At 41.8% G+C, this 21,100-nt stretch overlaps 1 protein-coding gene across 2 annotated transcripts in view; it reads left to right on the forward strand.

Annotated features, from left to right (window-relative positions):
* PRUNE2 (prune homolog 2 with BCH domain) overlaps positions 1-21,100 on the forward strand; it is a 199,388-nt gene that overhangs the window by 155,426 nt on the left and 22,862 nt on the right. For both annotated transcript variants that reach the window (XM_036261429.1, XM_036261430.1), the window contains one exon: positions 18,595-18,768. In XM_036261429.1, the coding sequence (XP_036117322.1) occupies positions 18,595-18,768 (174 nt within the window). The remainder of the gene's footprint in view (positions 1-18,594; positions 18,769-21,100) is intronic.

A 21,100-nucleotide genomic window follows, 5' to 3' on the forward strand; every position in this document is an offset into this window, starting at 1 on the left:
TTAAACCCTATTCTATTCCAGACCCTGTGCTAGGCACTGGGGTGGAGGGAAGGCTGGTACATGCTGTGTAAGAAAGTTGGGGCTGGGTTGGCAGAGAAAAAGAATTTAATCTGGAAGATAAAATCTAAAGCAGAGAAATCCATGCTTATCAGTTTATTTGTATAAGATCCCCTGTCTGAAATGCTCTTTCTCCCAGATTCTTACATGGCTGTTCCCCTCTCTTTACTCAAATCTTAATCAGATGTCACCTTCTCAGGGAAGACTTTCTTGACCTCTATAATCAAAGGCGCTCCCCATTCCCACCACCACCACCCGGTCACTCTCTATCCCAGTATTCATTCTATTTTCCACGTATCACTAATTGAAATCACATCATTTAACTAATTGTTGGTAATTTATTGTCTTTCTCTTCCTACAAGAATGTCTGATCCATGAAGGCAGGGACTTGATTATGTTTGTTGTTATATTGCTGATAAGGTAGGAAGGAAGGAAGGAGGGATGGAGTAGGGTGTGGTGGGGGAAGAATAAAAATGAGGAAACAAAAAGTTGCTGGAACAAACACAGACACTCCTAATATGAATATCAGTCTTACTTTATAATTATTTTTTAATATGTTTTTATTGATTTTTTTTTTTTAGAGAGAGGAAGGGAGAGAGAGAGAGAAACATCCATGTGAGAGAGAAATATCAATTGGCTGCCTCCTGCACGCCCCCTACTGGGGATCAGGCCTGTAGCCTGGGCATGTGCCCTGACCTGAGTCGAACTGGGACCTCTCAGCCCTTAGGATGACACTCAATCCACAGAGCCACACTGGCCGGTTATTTCGTTTTTGTTTTTGTTTTTTCTTTCTCGGTGAAATTGGGTTTGTCATAGAATCTAGTGAACAAAATAAATTAACAAAGTAGAAACAGACTCATAGGTACAGAGAACAGACTGATAGCTGTCAGAGGGGAGGAGGGTTGGGGGGCTGGGTGAAAGAGGTGAAGTGATTAAACAACATAAAAATCCTCATAGACACGACAACAGTTTGATGATCCCCAGAAGGAAAGGGGGTGGGGGAGGTAGAAGAGGGTACGGGGGAATAAATGGCGATGGAAGGAGACTTGACTGGGGTGGCGAACACACAATACAATGAACAGATGGTGTATTATAGAACTGTACACCTCAAGCCTGTATAATTTTATTAACCAATGTCACCCCTATAAATTTAATTTAAAAATGAATCTTGAAATTCTAAAAAAGAAATATGTACAAATGCAAAGCATTTGCTTTTAAAATGGCATCATGTTGGTTCTGTTTTATAGGATGGCACTCTCTGACTTTATCAGATTGAATTGGAAAGTGAGAGAATTAATATATTATAAAAATTCTTCTTAAAAATAAAAGTTCTCTTAATTTAAAAAAAAAAAAATTAAATCACTTAAAAGAAATACTGTTATTGTATTGTGGATTCACCACCCCAAGTCGAGTGTCTTTTTATCACAGTTATCCGCCCTCTACTCTCTCCTACCTTCCCCCACTCCCTCCCTCTGGCAATCTCCATGCTTGTTGTCTGTCTATGAAGGTTCCATTTTCCTCTTAATCCCTTATCTTTTTCACCCAGCCCCCACCCCTCCCCTCTGACAGCTCTCTGTTCTCCATGTCTGTGAGTCTGTTTGTTTGTTTATATAAATTCAATAAAAATAAATAAATAAAAGAACTTCGCTAAAAAGGAAATTGAAATGCCATTATTAAACGATGCCCTGACTTTTAGAGCCATGTTAATTCCAGCAGGGTCATTCAAAGGAGGAATTTGATAATTAGGAAATTCATCAAATTAGTGAATTAATTCAACCAACGGTCATTGGGCCACTGGGGCTACACGCACAACCAGCACAGAGACCCCGCTGTCACAGAGCAGAAGGCTTTATCTCCTCAAGCTAAAAAAAAAATTGGAAGTGGCTGAACTACTTCTTCTACAGTTTGTAATGTTTTAAGTAGGGATTTTATATTACATTTTTGTCATGCTTTTGAATTTCTATAGTTGTCTGGGTATTTGACCAGCTATAGGTTGAAATACCTAAATAAGAAGCAAAAGAAGGTCTTGAAATTATATTCTTTTCTTGCATCTCAGAGGCTCCTCCAGCTGCCCCAGCCCTTTTCCTGCTGAGATGTTCTCACGTGTAAGAATCATGCCTTGATTTACAACCCCACAGAAGACAGCCATGGCGTGACCCTGCAGGTCCCTCCCTCTCCTTCCCCTGTACTTTCCTGTTGCCCTGGGGAGCTGTATGACACCGCATCTGAAGCTTTTATTTTTATAAATAGTAAAACTGCCATGCAAAGTGGTAGTGGCAGAACAAACTGGTAATTAAAGCTGCCACTTGCTGACATCGTTCTTTTTAGTCGATATAGTTCTGCTGAAGGAACCAGTTTAACCGCCACAGCCCTACTTTTAGGTCTTAAATTCAAAGGAAAGAATTTGAATATAACTTGAATTTTAAAGTCCACCCTGATTTTCAAATGGAAAATGAATGTTTAGACACTGTTTTAAACAAACAAAAACATCAAACATTGAAAACTCTAAGTGTATCTGAACAGCTATATTTTATAAACATGTAGACATGGATAGCTGACTGTATTAAAACGAATGGAATACATTTGTGTCCCAAAGTACAAAATATGTGCTTGAAAGCTGTATGTGTTTTGGATTTTTTAGGTGAGCATTTTGAACTAGGCATATAATTCTAAACAAAATTGGAACAGTGTTTCCAAAGTGTTTGGTCAGTAATTTATTCTGTTCAATGAACACTTTCACAGTGTTTACTATGTGCTAGGATCTGGATAGGTACTTTATAAATATTAACTGTGTTAATCCTAATGTCAGCTCTGTGAATACATATTTATGTTCCTATTTTAAGATGAGAACACTGAGGCACAGAGAGGTTCAGTAATTTACCTGAGGTCACATAGCTAGTCAAGGTCAGAGCCAGCACTCAAGCCCTGAGTTGTCCTTGACACCTGGGCCATCCTTCTCCTCCGTAAATGTACTGACAGTGAATAGGGGGGAGTCTTTTACTCATCAGGCTCACGCATCTGCATCCAAGCCTGCCAGCACCCCTCACGTTCACTTGCCCCTTACTCAGCCATTTTCACGACGTGAGGGCTCTCACCTTACCAAGCGCCTGAAGGACTGTCCGGCCATTGCCTGTTTTACACAGGAGCTGATGACCAAACATTACCACCAGGTTATTTTCCCACAATGTGATTTTCTTATGAAAAAATTTTGTATTTCACTATCCAAAAATGTTAAATTGGTCTATACTTCCAAGGAATTTTCTTTAATAAGTGTGTTCAAATAATTGGAAAATATCATTCAAAGTACTGATATAATTAAGGTTGAATTTCCTCTGATATTTACAAGAGCCAAAAATATCAGAAATATGTAGATAGTGAAGGACTTAGGAGGTCAATCTTTCTATTCAGGAAAATCTGAGTTTTCTTTTTAATGCTTTATTATACTAATCTTAGAAACTTCAATATACCCAAAGGTCAGAAAAGGTGATAGCCTATTTCTGTTTTCCAAACCAACTGCAGTTATTTTTACCATATCTCAGATCTCAGCAAAGACATTTCATAAGGGAAATGAAAAAAACGATAAAGAATTTTAACCTGACTATTTCTGATAAGACTGTTATAAAAAATACTCACGTGCTTTTATATTTTTTCTTCCTAAGTGATATTTAGTGACCTCATTTAAGCTGCCTCTTCTAAAACTAATCTCTAATGCCAGTTTTCTCTGTGAATAAGATACCCCAACATTTTTTCCCCAGATAATCAGGAACTCACCTCTTCCACTATTTCCACAGCCTGCAGGCAACCAGCTTATAAAATAAATTCCATGTTTTAATTCTGCACATAAACCAATCACGTGTTAAGGCTATTTTATTTTACCCACAAGTAACCTTGTACTGTAATGATGTGGTCTAACAGGATCATTTTTCTTTTTCTTTTTTGGTACATGCCCCACCTGGGGCCGAACCCAGGACCCTCTGGTCCACAGGCCGACGCTCCAACTGCTGAGCCAAACTGGCCAGGGCCAGGGTAATTTTTCTTTGTACTTTGATATGCTGAGTTTTTACATTCAAATGTATTGCTTGCCCGCTTGTTGCCACCAAAAAAAACTTTAAAGATGTATTGACTGTATACAGATGTCTTTCCTCTAACAAATTTTAAGCATACGTCTTTTAAGATTACTTACATTATCAGTGCAAGATCACAATATAGACAGCTAATCACCTTCTTAGATGTTAGTACCCCCTGGAAGGCCACAGCCGATGTCCTCTCTAGTTAGTCCATAGTGACACCAATGGTGGAGGCCTCACTGTGGTCTATGTAGCACAGGACATTCAGGAGCATGTGTGCTAAATCATTTCACAAAAGACGCGAGAAACTGTTCACGTTGATGCCACCCCTGTGTATCAGGACTCAGTTGACTTCAGCAGTCGCCAGAGAGAAAAAATTGTTATTAAGAAAAGAACACAAAGAAAATGAAGCATTTCTTAATGGAAGCGGCATGATACCGAAAATTAAATCTGGAGGACCTGGGGACAGAGAGTTAAATGAGACCTGAAAATTTTCAAGATAGTGAGAAAATGATGGCTAGGGGGAAGATGGTAATTGATAGTTATAGCAGAATTATTATTAAGATCAAAAGGATAGTGCTAATTCAAAGAAATAAATAAAGCTAGCTTTACTTATTACCAACTTATATTGTGGACTTCTAAAAATGAGCCCCTTAAGAGATTTACTGAACCCCTAGCCCTTAAATAATTTCTTTGGCCCATTTACCCCAGTCCTCAGAGGTGAGGCGGGAGAAGGAGCCCCAGCATCTGGCAAGCTCTCATCCTCTGAAACATTAGCAATCACATTTTTTAAAAAGGTCCGGCCTCAAACTTTTATACTAAAATTAGTAATAATACTGTTTTTTAACAAATAAACTGTAGGAAAATGTGTGTGTATATATACATACTCTTAAGGTAGAGGTGTCCTTTCTTATTATGATACAATAACAAAAAACATAAAGATAAAAATTAACAGAGTCAACTACATAAAATATTATATTTCTATCTGGAAAAACCCCACAAATATAAAAGGTAAGCAGAGGCAAGAAAAGAATTGCAATATGTGACAAAGTTCTATATAAAGGACTCCAACAAATCAATAAAGACAATAAGTAAGGGACTTAAAAGGGCCTCCCTGTCAGTGAGAGAAATATAAGTAGCCACTAAATACTTAAAAATCCTCACCTTTTTTTTTTTTTTTAAATCTTCACCTGAGGCTATTTTTCCATTTTTCTCTGCTAGAGCGGGAGGGAGAGAAAGCGAAGAAGAGAGAGAGAAACATGGATGTGAGAGGGACACATCAACTGGTTGCCTCCTGCATGACCCCGACCGGGGCTGGGGACTGGGATCAAACCTGTGACTCATTGGTTCGAGGGCCAACGCTCTACCACTGAGCCAAACTGGCCAGGGCAAAAATTCTCACCTTTTTAATAATTAAATAAATACAAATTAAAACAATGAAGAGACAGGTTTCACCCTAAATTGTCAGGAGTTAAAAACTTTGATAAACTCCAGCGTTTTTGACAACATGAGAAAATAGGAACTCTCATATATTTGGTGTCATATTTTCAAGGCAAAAATGTTCATGAAAACCTGAGGTGCTTATACCCTCTGATCCAGCATTCCATGCTAGAAACTTAGCCTCTAGCAATTGGTACCCAAATGAGGTAAGATCCCTGCACAAAGGTATTTACTGAAGCAAATTCTTTCTAACAAACAAAAACAAAATGAAATTAAATTAAAATTTTAACACTACAGGATTGATAAATTAAAAGACATCAATAGAATGGAACTAGGGCTACTTTTATTTTATTTTATTATTGATTGATTTTTGAGAGAGAAAGAGGAAGGGAGAGAGAGAAACATTGATTTGTTGTTCTACTTATTGATGCATTCATTGTATGTGTCCTGACCGGAAATTGAACCCACAACCTTGGCGTATGGGGACAATGCTCTAACCAACTGAGCTACCTGGCCAGGGCTTTAAGGTTACTTTTAAAACAAGCAGAGTATATATACATTGACACAAAAAGAAGGTGATATAATATTATTAAAGAGGAGCACATTGTAGAACAGTGTATATAGAACATGCAGAATATCTGTAAAAATCATGCATTTAATTTATATTTATTTATTTATTTATTTATTTATTTTTTATCCTCACCCGAGGACATTTTTCCATTTTTTGTTCAGGTAGAGTGGGAGGGAGAGAGAGGAACAGAGAGAGAGAGAAACATCGACATGAAAGGAACATATTGAGTGGCTGCCACCTGCACGACCGACCAGGGCCAGGGACAAACTGCAACCGAGGTACGTGCCCTTAGCGGGAACCGAACCCAGGTCTCTCTGGACCACAGGCCAATGCTCCAACCGCTGAGCCAAACCAGCCAGGGCTGAGGGGGAAAGGTATGTGTGTACACAGGCACATAGAAGAAAGAATACATATCAAACAATGAGTAAGAGTTGTGTTGGAGATTTTTGTTGTTTTCATGAGCAATTTCTTATTGCTTGTACTTTTATTAGTGTGTTTTACTTTTTTTAATTAGAAAACTTTTAAATGAAGCAGCCTCATTAAAACATGCAGAAAACAAAACAGCCCCACACAGATCACAGGGGCCAATTTAGAGCAGGCCAAAATGTCCCAAACAGGATGAAGGAGGGTTGGTGGATGGTGTGTTCATTGCAGGGGAGAGCCTGTGTGTACAGGAGCATCGGAAGACAAACCCACATCAGAGCCCAGAGTTCTGAGGGTGCAGAGACCAGATGGAAAACGGGGTTCCTGGAAGGGAGCTAAGATGAGCATCCACGGGCCCTAGCCCAAGTGGAAAGGGAGAAGCAGGAAGGGATTCCATATGCAGATGGATGGATTTGTACAAGTGACACAGTGCTTGATCTGAAGCCAGAGGTTGCTGCTTTCCATCCTTAGTAAGCTGCTGAGCGCTGGTGGGAACACAGAGGAAGCCAGAGTGAGTCAAGGCTCTGGAGGTGGTGGTAGCTGTTGGTGTTGGCAAAAACACCTAGGACTGCTTCCCAGTTGGACTTCATGTTGCTATTCTAAGTTGCAGGTAATTAGACACGTTTGAGTTTGTCTTATGGAATCTTCTAGAACATAAAGCCTTTGCTGTGGTTTCCTTACAGATTACCTCTATTTCCAGGAACTTGTCCAAGCTTTATGCTAGCCACTCACCCTCCCAATTTTTATTGAGCACTCTGTGCAGTTTCCAAACAAAGTGTGGAAATGAGTATTTAAGGAAATTCAGGCAGAGTTTCTTAGTCCAAGGAACTCACAGCCTTATACTAAAACAACAAGAATGAGACAATCACACCTTCAAGTTACACTGTGACAACTTAGAAGATAGAAAAGATAGGGGTTTGACTATATTTGTTTTCTGACTTTATGACCAAAAGCGACTACCTCAGTTAGTTTTTACATGGGTATTAAAAAGTCTGAGCCGGCGGGAGATCACATCCCAGCGCAAGGCCAGTGTAGAGCCAAACGGCTTTATTGCACGTGCCTGGGTGCAGGCGGGCTGAGTCGAAAAGAGCTCTCAGCACCAGTTTTTTTTCCCCCCTCTGGCTTATGTAGACACAAACTACAGAAACTACAAAACAACTACATTCTCTGGGCACCATTTTTTGGTGCAGGGCTGATACAAGCTGTCTCAGGGGTAAGGGAGGAGTCTGCTTCAGCAGAGGTTAGGGCCATTATTCATCTCTTATCTTTATGTTTCCTCTGGGTGTCAGGCTCAGGGTTTTTTTTGTTTTGTTTTTGTTTTTGTTATTTTTTGGAAAACTGCTCATGTGTTTACGTACAGGAATAACTGGTCAGAATGGAGTTTAATTTTGTTAAAATGTTGTTAACCTTTTCATTCGCACCTTATAATGATAAAAAAAAGGGAAAAGGGGTGAAGTTTCTCTTTGTCTACTTCCTGTAGGTGTGGGGTCGTTGTGGACTCCTGAAAAGAATTTGTTAGATAATTTCTTGGGGAATGGGGTTATAGGGTCCTTTTATTTGTGCTAGAACAAATTGTCTAATCGTCTGGTTGACTAAAATTTGCAGTCGATTTTGTACGAACCTAGTAATCAGGTGCAAGAGGCAGGGTCTGACAAGCAATAATAAGAGGACTAATATTAGGGGCCCTATGAAGGGGAGTAGCCAGGTTAGTTTAGGCAAGGTTGTTTCTGTGCTTGTCCAGATAGATTGGGCTAGGTGATCCTGACTAAATTCCTTTAGCCACTGGGCATTGTCTAGAATTTGTTGTGTCTTTTTTGCAATCTTTCCAGTCAGATTTGGGCCTAGGGAGGTGTTTGATAGACCCACGGTAAGGCTCGAATGATGAAACCACGATAGGGGGAGGAGAGGGCTAGTGCCATCGCAGAACTGCACCCTGGATAGCGACTAATTTTTCCGGTACAATTTTTTGGTATTGCGTCAAGTCCCTCTGAGCTGGCACATACACATTTTCATTGCAGGGGCTAGGCCTATTATGAATAGTAGTTTACAGACACCCTTGTAAGGTTATAGTGAGAGATATTATACATGGTGCTCACTCTCATGGTCTGTATTTGTACTGAGAATCAAGATTAAGGGAGCTTTTGTTCTTCTGCTCCGCAGAAGGTCTCTGTCCTCCCTGAGCTCACCTTAGGACATCTGCGTTATCAATTGACAGGTGTACCACCCCAGTCAAATTCCCCACCTGGCACCGTCCCCGGAGCAGGTTGAGCCCAGCTGGCGCAGCTGAGCGCTTGGAGCCAGAAGCAAGAGCCTCTCGAGGCTTGCCCCCCTCCCCCCCCCTCACTTGGTCATTGAAAACACCAATAAGAGTAGTGGTATTTCAGTGGTGGCCCACAAGGCAAGTGGACCCCTCCCCCCCTTGAGGGGACAGAGGGGCATTGGGGGGGTGTGTGTTATGTTAGGAGAGGAAGCAGATTCTTGGAGGAGACAAAGTAAAGAATGAGAGTGGTTGGTGGGGAGAGAAGGAGTAAAGGTTAAAGTAGCATGGAGTTTAGAAAGAATGCCCCACCCTAACAAGGGAGTGGGGCAGGCTGGTAACACCAAATAAGAGTGGAGAAAGACATAAGGGCCTAAAGAACAAGTGAGTGTGTCTGGGTTGCCCTGGGTTGTGATATTTGGCCGTCAATTTCCACAACTGAAACCCCAGAGTGTCGAAGTGGTCCCCTGAACTCCGGGAGGGCAGAGTAGGTTGCCCCAGTATCAGTTAAAAATGAAACTGTTCTACCTGCTATGATCAGAGTTACCCGAGGTTCGGAGTCCGAGATGACGGTCGGGGCGTCCGTTCTGGGGCACCTGCAGTCTTCAGCCGCCAGGCCAATCAGATCAAGGCCTGGATTGCCTGATCCGCCAGCTGGAGGAAGGGATGACTGTGCGCCGTCTGTCTGCAGTCCGACTTCCAGTGGGCCCTCCACATTGAGGACGTGGTTTAGGTGGTGGTCGGGGGTTGGGGCACTGTGTCACCCAATGGCCAGTCTGATTACACTTAAAGCAGGGACCTGGGTGTCCACTCTGCTGATACTGGTGGGTGTCCTTCTCCTGTCCCCCGAAGGGGGTTTGCTGACCCCTTTGATTAGTGGGGGCTCTGAGGGCAGAGGCAAGCATTTGGAATTCTGCCATTCTTTGCTGTTTAGCCTCTTCACTGCGATGATTTAAAAACCTTAAAGGCTAGATTTAAAACTTTTCATTGAGGGGTTTGAAGGCCATCTTTAAGTTTTTGTAATTTTTTCTTAATGTCAGGGCCAACTAAGAGATAAATCTCAGGTTTACAATGACAGTCCCTTCTGGGCTAGTGGGTCTAAGTTAGTGTATCTTCTCATAGCCTGTGGAAGGGGGATAGAAAGGTTGCAGGGTTTTCATTCCTTTCCTGGATTATTTCAGAGTAAAGGATTCTAGTCTTATTTATTTGGGACAAATCTGAAAGAGAGAAGGAGGCATAAACTCTGACAGTCCCTTCAGCTCCCATTGCTTCTCTCAGGGGGCATTCTGAAACGGGGGCTGAGGTAGGGGACCGCTAGAGACCAGAGATGGTCCCCGATTGTGTGTGTGAGGGAATTGGAGCCGAGTAGGAGGTTCGGGGTAGGGTGGGGGCCCACAGAAGAGGCTGGAGGAGGAGGCCCTGCTGGAGGGACTGAGAGAGGAGGTGTTGAAGCGAGATGGGCTGGGTCAAAGGAAGAAACAGAAGTTAGCGCACTGGCTTCAGAAGGAGGTTTGGGAGGACTACAGTGCAGCAGGAAGATTTGGGAGAGGAGCAAGAGTCACGTAAAGAGGGGTATGATCTGAGTGCAAAGGGGCCTGGATGTGAAGAACCTCAGACCATTTTCCTTGCCTTCGACAGAAATTGTCTAGATCGGTGAGAATGTTGAAATCGAAGGTGCTGTTCTCAGGTCACTGTGACCCATTGTGTAATTTGTACTGAGGCCACGCAGTGTTGCAGTAAAAAATGAGTCACTTGGGACATAAGTCCTGGGCGAGCCCTAGGGTCTGTAGATTTTTTAGGAGACACCTAGGGGTGCTGTCCCATGTTGCAGTGTGAGATGTCTCGACCCAGCGATCTGACGGATACACTAGAGGGAGAAGGCGTCCCCGCTCTCCCCTAGAGCAGAGAGAAGTGCAACTCACCTATACCAGGCATCCCTAGACATATGGTGAGCTGAGGGAACCTGGTTCCCCAGCAGCGTGTCCTGACCAGCGCTGGATTTTGGAGGGACGATCACACAGGCGTGACTGAGAGACCTGGCTCTGATGTCCCAGATGGGGAATAATGAGACAGCCCGGAGAATCAGACTGGTAGACAAAAAAACACTCAGCAGCGAATTAGTGGCTGGTATTGATGCTGGATCAGCACGAAAGGTTGGAGGTTCGATATCTGCCTGAGGATGTGATTGATCCCGGTCCGACAGGAAGCCCACAGTTGCCCCCTATGCGGGATCCTCACAGGCCTCCCGGGTTTCGGAATCAAATAAAAGGTCTGAGCCGGCAGGAGATCACATCCACAGGCAAGGCCAGTGTAGAGCAAAATGGTTTTATTGCATGCACCTGGTTGCAGGCGGGCTGAGCCAAAAAGAGCTCTCAGCACCAGTTTGTTTGTTTTTTGTTCTCTGGCTTATATAGATACAAACTACAGAAACTACAAAACAACTACATTCTCTTGGCGCCACTTTTTTCTTTTAATACTCACCCGAAGACATTTTTTCCCATGTTTTGTTCAGATAGAGTGGGAGGGAAAGAGAGAGAGAGAGAGAGAGAAACAGCAACATGAAAGGGACACATCAAGTTTCTGCCACCCACATGACCAACCAGGGTCGGGGACAAACTGCAACCAAGGTACACGCCCTTAGCGGGAACCAAACCCAGGTCTCTCTGGACCGCAGGCCCACGCTCTAACCGCTGAGCCAAACTGACCAGGGCTTGGTGCCGCTTTTTGGTGCAGGGCTGATATATGCTGTCTCAGAGGTAAGAGAGGAATCTGCTTCAGCAGAGGTCAGAGCCATCATTAATCTCTTATTTTTATGTTTCCTCTGGGTGTCAGTCCCACAGTTTTTTTAGAAAACTGCTTGGGTGTTTACTTGCAGAAATAACTGGTCAGAATGGAGTTTAATTTTGTTAAAACGTTACTAACCCTTTTAGATATCATGTTCTAGCATAATACTGTGCCTCATACATGGTAGATATTTAAAGTATTGCTATTACTATCAACATCTTATAAAAAGAATACAAGTAAATCAAAGGTCACTTCCTTGCATGGAAAAATAAGGTAGATAATATCTCACAGAATTATTTTGAAAGATATAAATAATCTTTTCCTTCAAATTACTTAAATCTACACAGATTAATCATTGTTAAGCTCTGCTAATACTTGAAGTGAAAATAGAAAAATTGCTGCTTATTCTTTTTCTTTTTTCTTAATTTATTTATTTTTGTTACAGAGGTTTTTCCTTTTCCCCCCACTGATTCCGCCCTCTTCTTCCCTTTCTGCCCTCTCCCCAGGTTTTGTTGTTCATGTCCATTGTTCATGCATACATGCATATAAGTTCTGTGCTTTATCTCTCCCCCACCCCCTCTTCTGGGGATAGTCAGTCTGTACCCCACTTCCACGTCTCTGGGACTACCTCATTCTTCAGACTGTTATGTTCATTATATCTCACAAATATGTGAGATCATATGATACTTGTCTTTCTCTGTTTGGCTTGTTTCACTTAGGATGACACTTTCTAGGTTTCACCATGTCTTCTCAAAGGATAAGAGATCTTTCTTTCTTACACCTGCATAGTACTCCATTGTGTAGATGTACCACAGCTTTTTTATTCATTCGTCTACTGATGGGCATTTGGGCTGTTTCCAGATATTAGCTATTGTAAAAAGTGCTGCTACAAACATGGGGGTACATATATTCTTTCGGATTGGTGTTTCAGGCTTCTTAAGGTATATTCTTAGAAGTGGGATCACTGGGTCAAATGGAAGTTCAATTTTTAATTTTTTGAGGTAACACCATATTATTTTCCACAGTGGCTGCACCAGTCTGCATTCCCACCAGCAGGGTACTAGAGTCCCCTTTTCTCCACAGCCTCGACAACACTTGTTGTTTGATGATTTGTTGATGGCGGCCATTCTGACAGGTGTGAGGTGATACCTCATTGTTGTTTTAATTTGCATCTCTCTGATGATTAGTGATGTTGAGCATTTCATCAGATGTCTCTTAGCCATTTGTATGTCCTGTTTGGAGAGGTGTCTATTTAGTTCCTCTGCCCATTTTTTAATTGGGTTCCTTGTCTTCCTTTTGTTGAGTTGTATGAGCGCTCTATATATATTGGAAATTAACCCCTTATCTGATATATCATTGGCAATTATGCTCTCCCATACAATGGGTAGCCTTTCCATTTTCATGATTGTATCTTTTGCTGTACAGAAGCTTTTGAGTTTGATGTAGTCTCATGTGTTCATTTTCTCCTTTGTTTCTGTTGCCTTAGGTGATGTATCAGTGAAAATTGTGCTGTGTAGGATGTCTGATATTTTGTTGCCTACATTTTCTTCTAGGATTTTTATGAATTCATGAGTCACATTTAAATCTTTTATCCATTTTGAGTTTATTCTTGTGTAGGGTGTAAGCTGATGGTCTAGTTTCGTTTTTCTGCATGTAGCTGTCCAATTTTCCCAACACCATTTATTAAAGAGACTGTTTTTACTCCACTGTATGCTCTTGCCACCTTTGTCAAATATTAATTGAGCATATTGCCTTGGGTCCATTTCTGGGTACTTTGTTCTGTTCCACTGGTCGATATGCTTGTTCTTGTGCCACTACCAGGCTGTTTTGATTACAGTGGCTTTGTAGTATAACCTGATATGTGGTATTGTGATCCCACCTACTTTGTTCTTATTTTTCAAGATTGCTGTGGCTATTCAAGGTCTTTTTTGGTTCCATATGAACTTTTGAAGTATTTGTTCTAGTTCTGTGATGTATGTCATTGGTATTTTGATGGGGATTGCATTGAATCTATAGATTGCTTTGGGTAGTATGGACATTTTGATGATGTTAATTCTTCCAATCCATGAACAAGGTATGTGCTTCCACTTTTTTATATCTTCCTCTACTTCTTTCTTCAATGACCTGTAGTTTTCTGCAAATAGGTCCTTTATTTCTTTGGGTAAGTTTATTCCTAGGTATCATAATTTTTTTGTTGCAATGGTAAATGGGACTGTTTTCTTAGTTTCTCCTTCTGTGAGTTCATCATTGGTGTATAAGAATGCCATCAATTGCTTGACATTAATTTTGTATTCTGCTACTTTGCCAAATTCATTTATTAAGTCTAGTAAATTTTTGATGGAGTCTTTGGGGTTTTCTACGTATAGTATCATGTCATCTGCGAATAATGACAGTTTCACTTCCTCCTTTCCAATTTGGATCCCTTTTATTTTTTCTTCCTGTCTGATTGCTGTGGTTTCAGGACTATGTTAAATAAGAGTGGCGAAAGTGGGTATCCCTGTCTTGTTCCTGTTCTTAAGGAAAATGCTTTTAGTTTCTGCCCATTGAGTATGATGTTGGCTGTAGGTCTTTCATATATGGACTTTATTATGTCTAGATATGATCCCTCTATTCCCACTCTGCTGAACATTTTTATCAGAAATGGATGCTGGATTTTGTCAAAGGCTTTTTCGGCATTTCTTGATATGATCATGCAGTTTTTACTCTTCATTTTGTTTATGTGGTGTATCACATTTATTGATTTGCGAATATTGTACCAGCCTTGCATCCCTGGGATGAATCCCACTTGGTCATGGTGAATAATTTTTATGATGTGTTGCTGGATCCGATTTGCTAGTATTTTGTTCAGGATTTTGGCATCTATGTTCATCAGGGATATTGGCCTGTAGTTTTCTTTCTTTGTTGTGTCTTTTTCTGGTTTGGGAATTAGAATTATGCTGGCTTCATAAAACAAGTTTGGAAGTCTTCCTTCTTCTTGAATGTTTTGAAATAGTTTGAGGAGAATGGGTGTTAGTTCTTTTTTGAATGTTTGGTAAAACTCCCCCATGAAGCCATCCGGACCTGGGCTTTGGTTTGCTGGGAGAGTCTTGATTACATCTTCAATTTCTTTTGTTGTTATTGGTCTGTTCAAGTTTTCTATCTCTTCCCAATCCAGTTTTGGGGGATTACGTGTTTCTAGAAAGTGGTCCATTTTGCTTAGATTGTCGAATTTGTTGCCATATAATTATTCATAGTAGTTGTTGACGATCTTTTGTATTTCTGTGGTGTCAGTTGTTACTTCTCCTCTCTCATTTCTGATTTTCTGTATTTGGGTTCTCTCTCTTTGTTTCTTGGTGTGTCTAGCTAATGGTCCATCAATCTTGTTTATCTTTTCAAAAAAACCAGCTCTTTGTTTCATTGATACTTTGAATTGTTTTTATTTGGACTCTATGCCATTTATTTCTGCTCTGATCTTTACTATTTCCTTTCTTCTACTTGCTCTAGGGTTTTCTTTTTGTTTGCTTTCTAGTTCTTTAAGTTGTGAGGTTAGGGAGTCTATTAGAGATTTTTCTTGCTTCTTGAGGTAGCCCTATAGTGCTATGAACTTCCCTCCCAGAACTGCTTTCACTGTATCCCATAAATTTTGTGTTGTTGTGTCTTCATTTTCATTGGATTCCAGGAAGTTTTTAATTTCTTCCTTGATCTCCTCATTGACCCATTCGTTATTTAATAACATGCTATTTAGCTTCCATGTGTTGAAATGTCTTTGCATGTTCTTGTTGCAATTGATTTCTAGTTTCATGCCATTGTGATCTGAGAAGATGCTTGATATGATTTCAATGTTCTTGAACTTGTAGAGACTTAGTTTGTGTCCCTAACACGTGGTCTATCTTTGAGAATGTCCCATGTGCACTTGAGAAGAATGTGAATTCTGTAGTTTGGGGTTGTAATTCTCTGTAGATATCTATTAAATCCATTTGGTCTAGTGCTGCATTTAGAGTCTTTGTTTCCTTGCTAATTTTTTGTCTAGAGGATCTATCCAGTGATGTCAGCAGGGTGTTGAAGTCCCTGCTATGATTGTATTGCTATCGATTTCTCCTTTGAAGTCTTCTAGAAGATTTTTGATATATTTTGGTGCTCCTATATTGGGTGCATATATGTTTATCAAGGTTATATCTTCCTGTTGCAAAGATCCTTTCAATATTATGTAGTAGCCTTCTTTGTCTCTAGTTATGGCCTTCATTTTGAAATCTAATTTTTCAGATATGAGTATTGCTACCCCAGCTTTTTTTTCTTTCTGTTTGCTTGGAAGATTTTCTCCATCTCTTCACTTTCAACCTATGTGAGTCTTTTGTTGTGAGGTGGGTCTTTTGTAAACAACATATAGATGAGTCATGCTTTCTTATCCAGTCAGCTACTCTGTGTCTTTTTATGGGAGCATTCAATCCATTTACATTTAAGGTGATTATTGATATGTATTTATTTATTGCCATTGTTGTTTAGTGTGGTTCTGTTTTTCTTCCTATTTCTCCTGCTAATCATAGCAGTCCTTTCAATATTTCTTGCAGTGCTGGTTTGGTGCTAATATATTCCCTTAGCCTTTTTTTTTTTTTTGGTCTGGGAAGCTCTTTATTTGACCTTCTATTTTGAATGATAGCCTTGCTAGGTAGAGTAGTCTTGGATTCAGATTCTTGTTTTTCATGACCTTGTTTACCTCATGCCATTCCTTTCTGGACTGTAGTGTTTCTGTTGAGAAGTCAGCTAAGAGCCTTATGGGGTTTCCTTTGTAGGTAACCTGTTTCTTATCTCTTGCTGCTTTTAGGATTCTCTCTTTGTCTTTAATTCTTGGCATTTTCATTACTACGTGTCTTGGTGTGGGCCTGTTTGAGTTCTTCTTACTTGGGGCTCTCTGTGCTTCTTGAACTTGAATGCCTTCACCAAGTTAGGAAAGTTTTATGTCACTATTTCTTCAAATATATTCTCTAACCCTTGCTCATTTTCTTCTTCTTTTGGGACTCCTATTATGCGAATGTTATTATGTTTCCAGTTGTCCCACAGTTCTCTTAAGCTGTCTTCCTGTTTTTTAATTGCTTTTTCCTTTTGGTTGTCTGATTGGTTGATTTTTTCTACCCTATCTTCTAATTCACTGATCCAGTCCTCAGCTTCCTCTACTCTGCTATTTAGACCTTCCAATGTGTTCTTTATTTCTGATATGTCATTCTTCATTTTTTCTTGGTGATTTTTAATTTCCAACTGATTGATTTTCAACATTTCTATGTCTTTAGTCATGGTGTTCATGTCCTTACACATGCTGTGAGCTTCCTCAAGATCATGGCTCTGAATTCTAGTTCTGTTAACTTGCTTAACTGTATCTTGTTTATCTAATCAAGGTCTCTTGTTCTTTCATTTGGCTTTTGTTTCTGTGTTTCACCATGTTGGCTATCACAGTGGGCTTTGGAGTCTGCCAAATTTTTCCTGTGGGTGTTGGTGTTCTGCTGTTTGTGGCTCCCTCTCCTGAGTTTGGATGAGGCAGGGAGGACCCACGTTAGACTCCACTGTCAAGTCTTACTTTCTGGTTAGAGTTGCTAGCCCAGGGAATGGTCCAGTTATTCTCTAGCTTTTTGCCTGGAGGCTATTAGTAGCGGTCACCTGAAGAACTTTGGTTTCTGAGTTGAATGAAAAACTCTCTCAGGTGCTCAGTGTAAGAGGATTTCCAGAGGGTGGGGCAGATGCTGGTTATTAATGGCCCTCAATTAGCATTTCAGTGGCCACCAGGTGGGGTTGAATCTCTGAGGGAGGGGCCGCTGCCTCTTCCCAGGGCCCTGAGAAGGAGTAAGGTGACCACAGTCCTGCTTGGCTGCAACTCAGCAAAAGCTCTGAGTGCCCTCCAAATCCCGAGTGTCCTCACATGGTTCCAGTCCAGTCTGCCCTCCCTCTGCCAGAGCCCAAGGTGAGTGGCTGCTGCTATTTTAGCCTCTGTCCTGGCTCTGCACTGTGGAGCCGCTTGGGAGTTTAACCTGTGGGCACTGCTCCCAGCTAAGGCTGTCACTCCCGGCCGAGTCCTCTGCCGCTCCCAGCCGAGGTCGCAGCTCCCAGCCGAGGCTGCTGGCTCCCGGCCCCCTCTAGTATCTCCAGGATTAAGTCAATGTCCCTGGTTATGTGGTACTCCAAGCTGCTTTTCGGTTGCCTTTTCCTGACGATTTGTCTTTATTTTCGTTGTAATTCTAGTTTGGTCCTGGGAGATGGTCTGTGTAGCTTCCATTCACTCTGCCACCATTTTCCTGTTCCCACTGCTTATTCTTTTAAAAAATTTAACGTGATTGCTTTTTCTGAATGCACAGGTGTGGGTAGTAGATTTCTCCCCCAAGAAGCTCAGTGGGCTTTTTTACTGCCATATGCACCCACAAATAGGAGTCTTGGAACTTTTAGATCTTGGAACATTTCTGGTCTACAAAGTTATTGTCTTGCCTAGTGTAAAATCTTGCTGTAGCATATTTTGAGAAATCCATAGGAATTATTTCAAATTTATGTCCAGATGTCTTCCCAGTAGGGAAGGAGACTCAGTTCCATTATTAGAACAGGGGTCTAGGCCAGTAGTATCATCAAGATACTAAGACTCTGAGCAGTCAGGATACACCAGGAAATATGACTCAAGGAAAACAAGATTATCTGATAATAGACTTTTACCCCATCAGAAAGAACTACTGTCTTCAACCTATATGATCAAGGATGAGCTGGTACCAGCCTGTACTCTCTTGGACTTACTGACACCGGAAGCTCTAGCCTGCCTCTGTCCCCACCCTCAGCTGGGTTTTAGCAATGGATCTGGTTGTTCAATCAGTCCATCCTCAGACTTCACTGAGTGTCCTTTATGGGTCAGGGTGGTGTTAAGCTCTATGTGTTATAAAAAACAGGCAGTTCCATCAGGCTGACTCTGCCACGAGACAGCTGGTTGTTGAACTGCCTCAACTGTAAAGGGCTTGCTCCTTCAGCCTGGCTCTGTGCTTCATTTCCAGGGGATCTCACAGCCAACAAAGACTCTGGCCAAGAGTCTGAATCTATTCCAGAATACACGGCCGAAGAGGAGCGGGAGGACAACCGGTTGTGGAGGACAGTGGTGATTGGAGAGCAAGAGCAGCGGATTGACATGAAGGTCATCGAGCCCTACAAGAGAGTCATTTCTCACGGAGGTAGTCAAGCTCTGTGTGAATCTGGGAACTGGGCACTGGGCAGCCATATTTTTTAAATTAGAAAATGAAACTAGGGTTCTCCACAGCATGACATCCCAAAGACCCTTTTGGGCAGTCAATACTTAGGGGACTATAGAGCTAAATATATCACTTTACACTCAATTACATGAACATTGGAAAGACCACTATGCAAAAATAACTTTCCAATGTGAAAAATACTTTTTATATCACATATCTGATAGCTCTGTGATCTTCTGTGCAAATTTCTTGAAAGCCATAGTTGTTGTCCAATTTAATAACATCATCTTGGAATTCAGGTGGGTCAGCTGTAGGGCTTAACTGAATTGTTTTTGAGTTCATACCACCATAGCCTGTAGTAAGATCACTATAGTAGAGCTGCTTCTAATTACAAAATGGTCTTTTGGATCCTCTTCAGAAGCTTTATGAAATCTTAGTAGACTCAGCCTTGCTGTTGTTTGCCCCTGCCCCCAAACTGGCTTTTCTATAAACCACTGCACCTGTGCCTGACAGTAGCTGGTTACAGACAAAACCTCTGCTTGCTTCGTGAGGGGCACGGGGCAGAGAAAAGCTGTGTTTTGTATTTCTAGTGCTTCTTGGAGCTCCAGAGCCTTGACTAATTTGGGATTCACAAAAAGTCAGAGGAGCACCAGCAACACATTTAACACAGTCAACTTCAGAACACATAAACGGCTTCTTTATTTTTCTGCGGCATGCACCCCCTTCCTGCAGCCCCGAGCTCCACCCTACCCACTCCGCTGGTCCAGAAAAATGTAAGCTGACAAGGCAAACATTGTTCTCGCTTCCTTAACAACGACAGGGAAACAAGCATCTTGGATGATGTTAAACTCGTAGCTTGTGTTTTCTAACTAGCAGAAGGACATTTTGTTGTTTCAGTCAAATTTCCCTCCACCAGAAAATTTTCCACCCCAAGCGTTGCAGGTATGTATCCGACCACCCAGGGAATCCAACCATGACAGTGAAGGAAAATGCCGATAGGTGTCCCTGGTCTTTTTCCTGCTTCACAGTGTGACCTGAAATGGTAATATGTCCCCATGATAGCTGCTGTGGGGTTGGGCAGTTTCCTCCGAGGGAAACTTGCCCCACAGCCCTTCAGAATGAGAGCTGGCCTAATCTTGGAGAGGACAGACAGCAGTCACAGAGTCAGCCCTTTGTTACAGGGACAACCGCAACCCGAGCATCACCCAGATCTTCCCAGAAGGCCATCAGGTGCAAAGGAGATAGGATTTGTTTGTTTTTAGGAAATGAGAACAAATCAAAGGCTGACTATGAAAGTAGCCTGTGCTCATTCTAAAAAGTGCAAAAACATGTAGAACAGTGATAATCCCTATACATTTTGACCCATCGGTCTTACATTAAGAGCCCTTTGTTGTGAAGAAGACAGGACCACTTGTGCGCTGCTCTCCTAACACCTCTTGCTACTCCAGCACACCCACCTGCTTGGTCCTTCCAGCACAGAAGAATGATGTGGGTTGGGTCTGCTCCTTGAACAAGGAGACAGTGATTATCGTCAGCATATTAGGGTCAGAAAAGCCCTCGCTTCTGCCTGTCATGTTCTTTGTGATAACTGAGCTGACCCCTCAGGGATAACCTGGTTTGCTGTGCCCTCCATCCCTGCCACCTACTCCCCTTGGCATTAGCTCCTCTTTGTTCTGTGTTGTCAAGCTTGGTTTTTTTCTGTGTGACTGTCCGATTTGTTTGGAAAACAAGACCCCCTTTCCTGCCCCCAGCTCCCCCCCCATCTTTCTCCAGGCTCTGGCCTGCATGAGTGAGCCTCTGGCTGCACCCATGTGGCCTGTTAGTGAAATGCCGCCTCTTCCTACACCCTGAACAGCTTTTGTGCTCTGCAGGTGAAAATCGTTCAGATGTTACTTCTGAATTTGCTGAAGCTTTGTCTTCTGCACTGGAAGCTCACACCACTTTCTTAGGTCTTAGTGATGATAAAGCAACACTCCTTAGTTACCATTCTACTGGGCTTGTCATCCTGGCTTCTGATGAGCATTTAAACAAACAGCACACCATGGCAAACGTAGATCTTGTTTTGGTGTCTTACATTTTGCTATAATGAAGTTTTCCCATTCAGGCCAACAGAAAAGTGCCGGCTGTTTGTGATATGCAACTGCAAGGTGGGGGCTGGGGTTGTTTAAAAGAGCTGCATAAATTAACCGGAAAACAAGGCCTTACCAAGTGTCCGCACCATTTGGGAATATCAATGTGGGAGAGCAGTATTTGAACAAATAATTCAGTCTTCTGCTTTGGTGACCTTGATATGAGCTATTGTCAGAGGCCCTCT

Source organism: Molossus molossus, unplaced genomic scaffold (assembly GCF_014108415.1).
Source record: "Molossus molossus isolate mMolMol1 unplaced genomic scaffold, mMolMol1.p scaffold_m16_p_14, whole genome shotgun sequence".
Classification (NCBI taxonomy): Eukaryota; Metazoa; Chordata; class Mammalia; order Chiroptera; family Molossidae; genus Molossus; species Molossus molossus.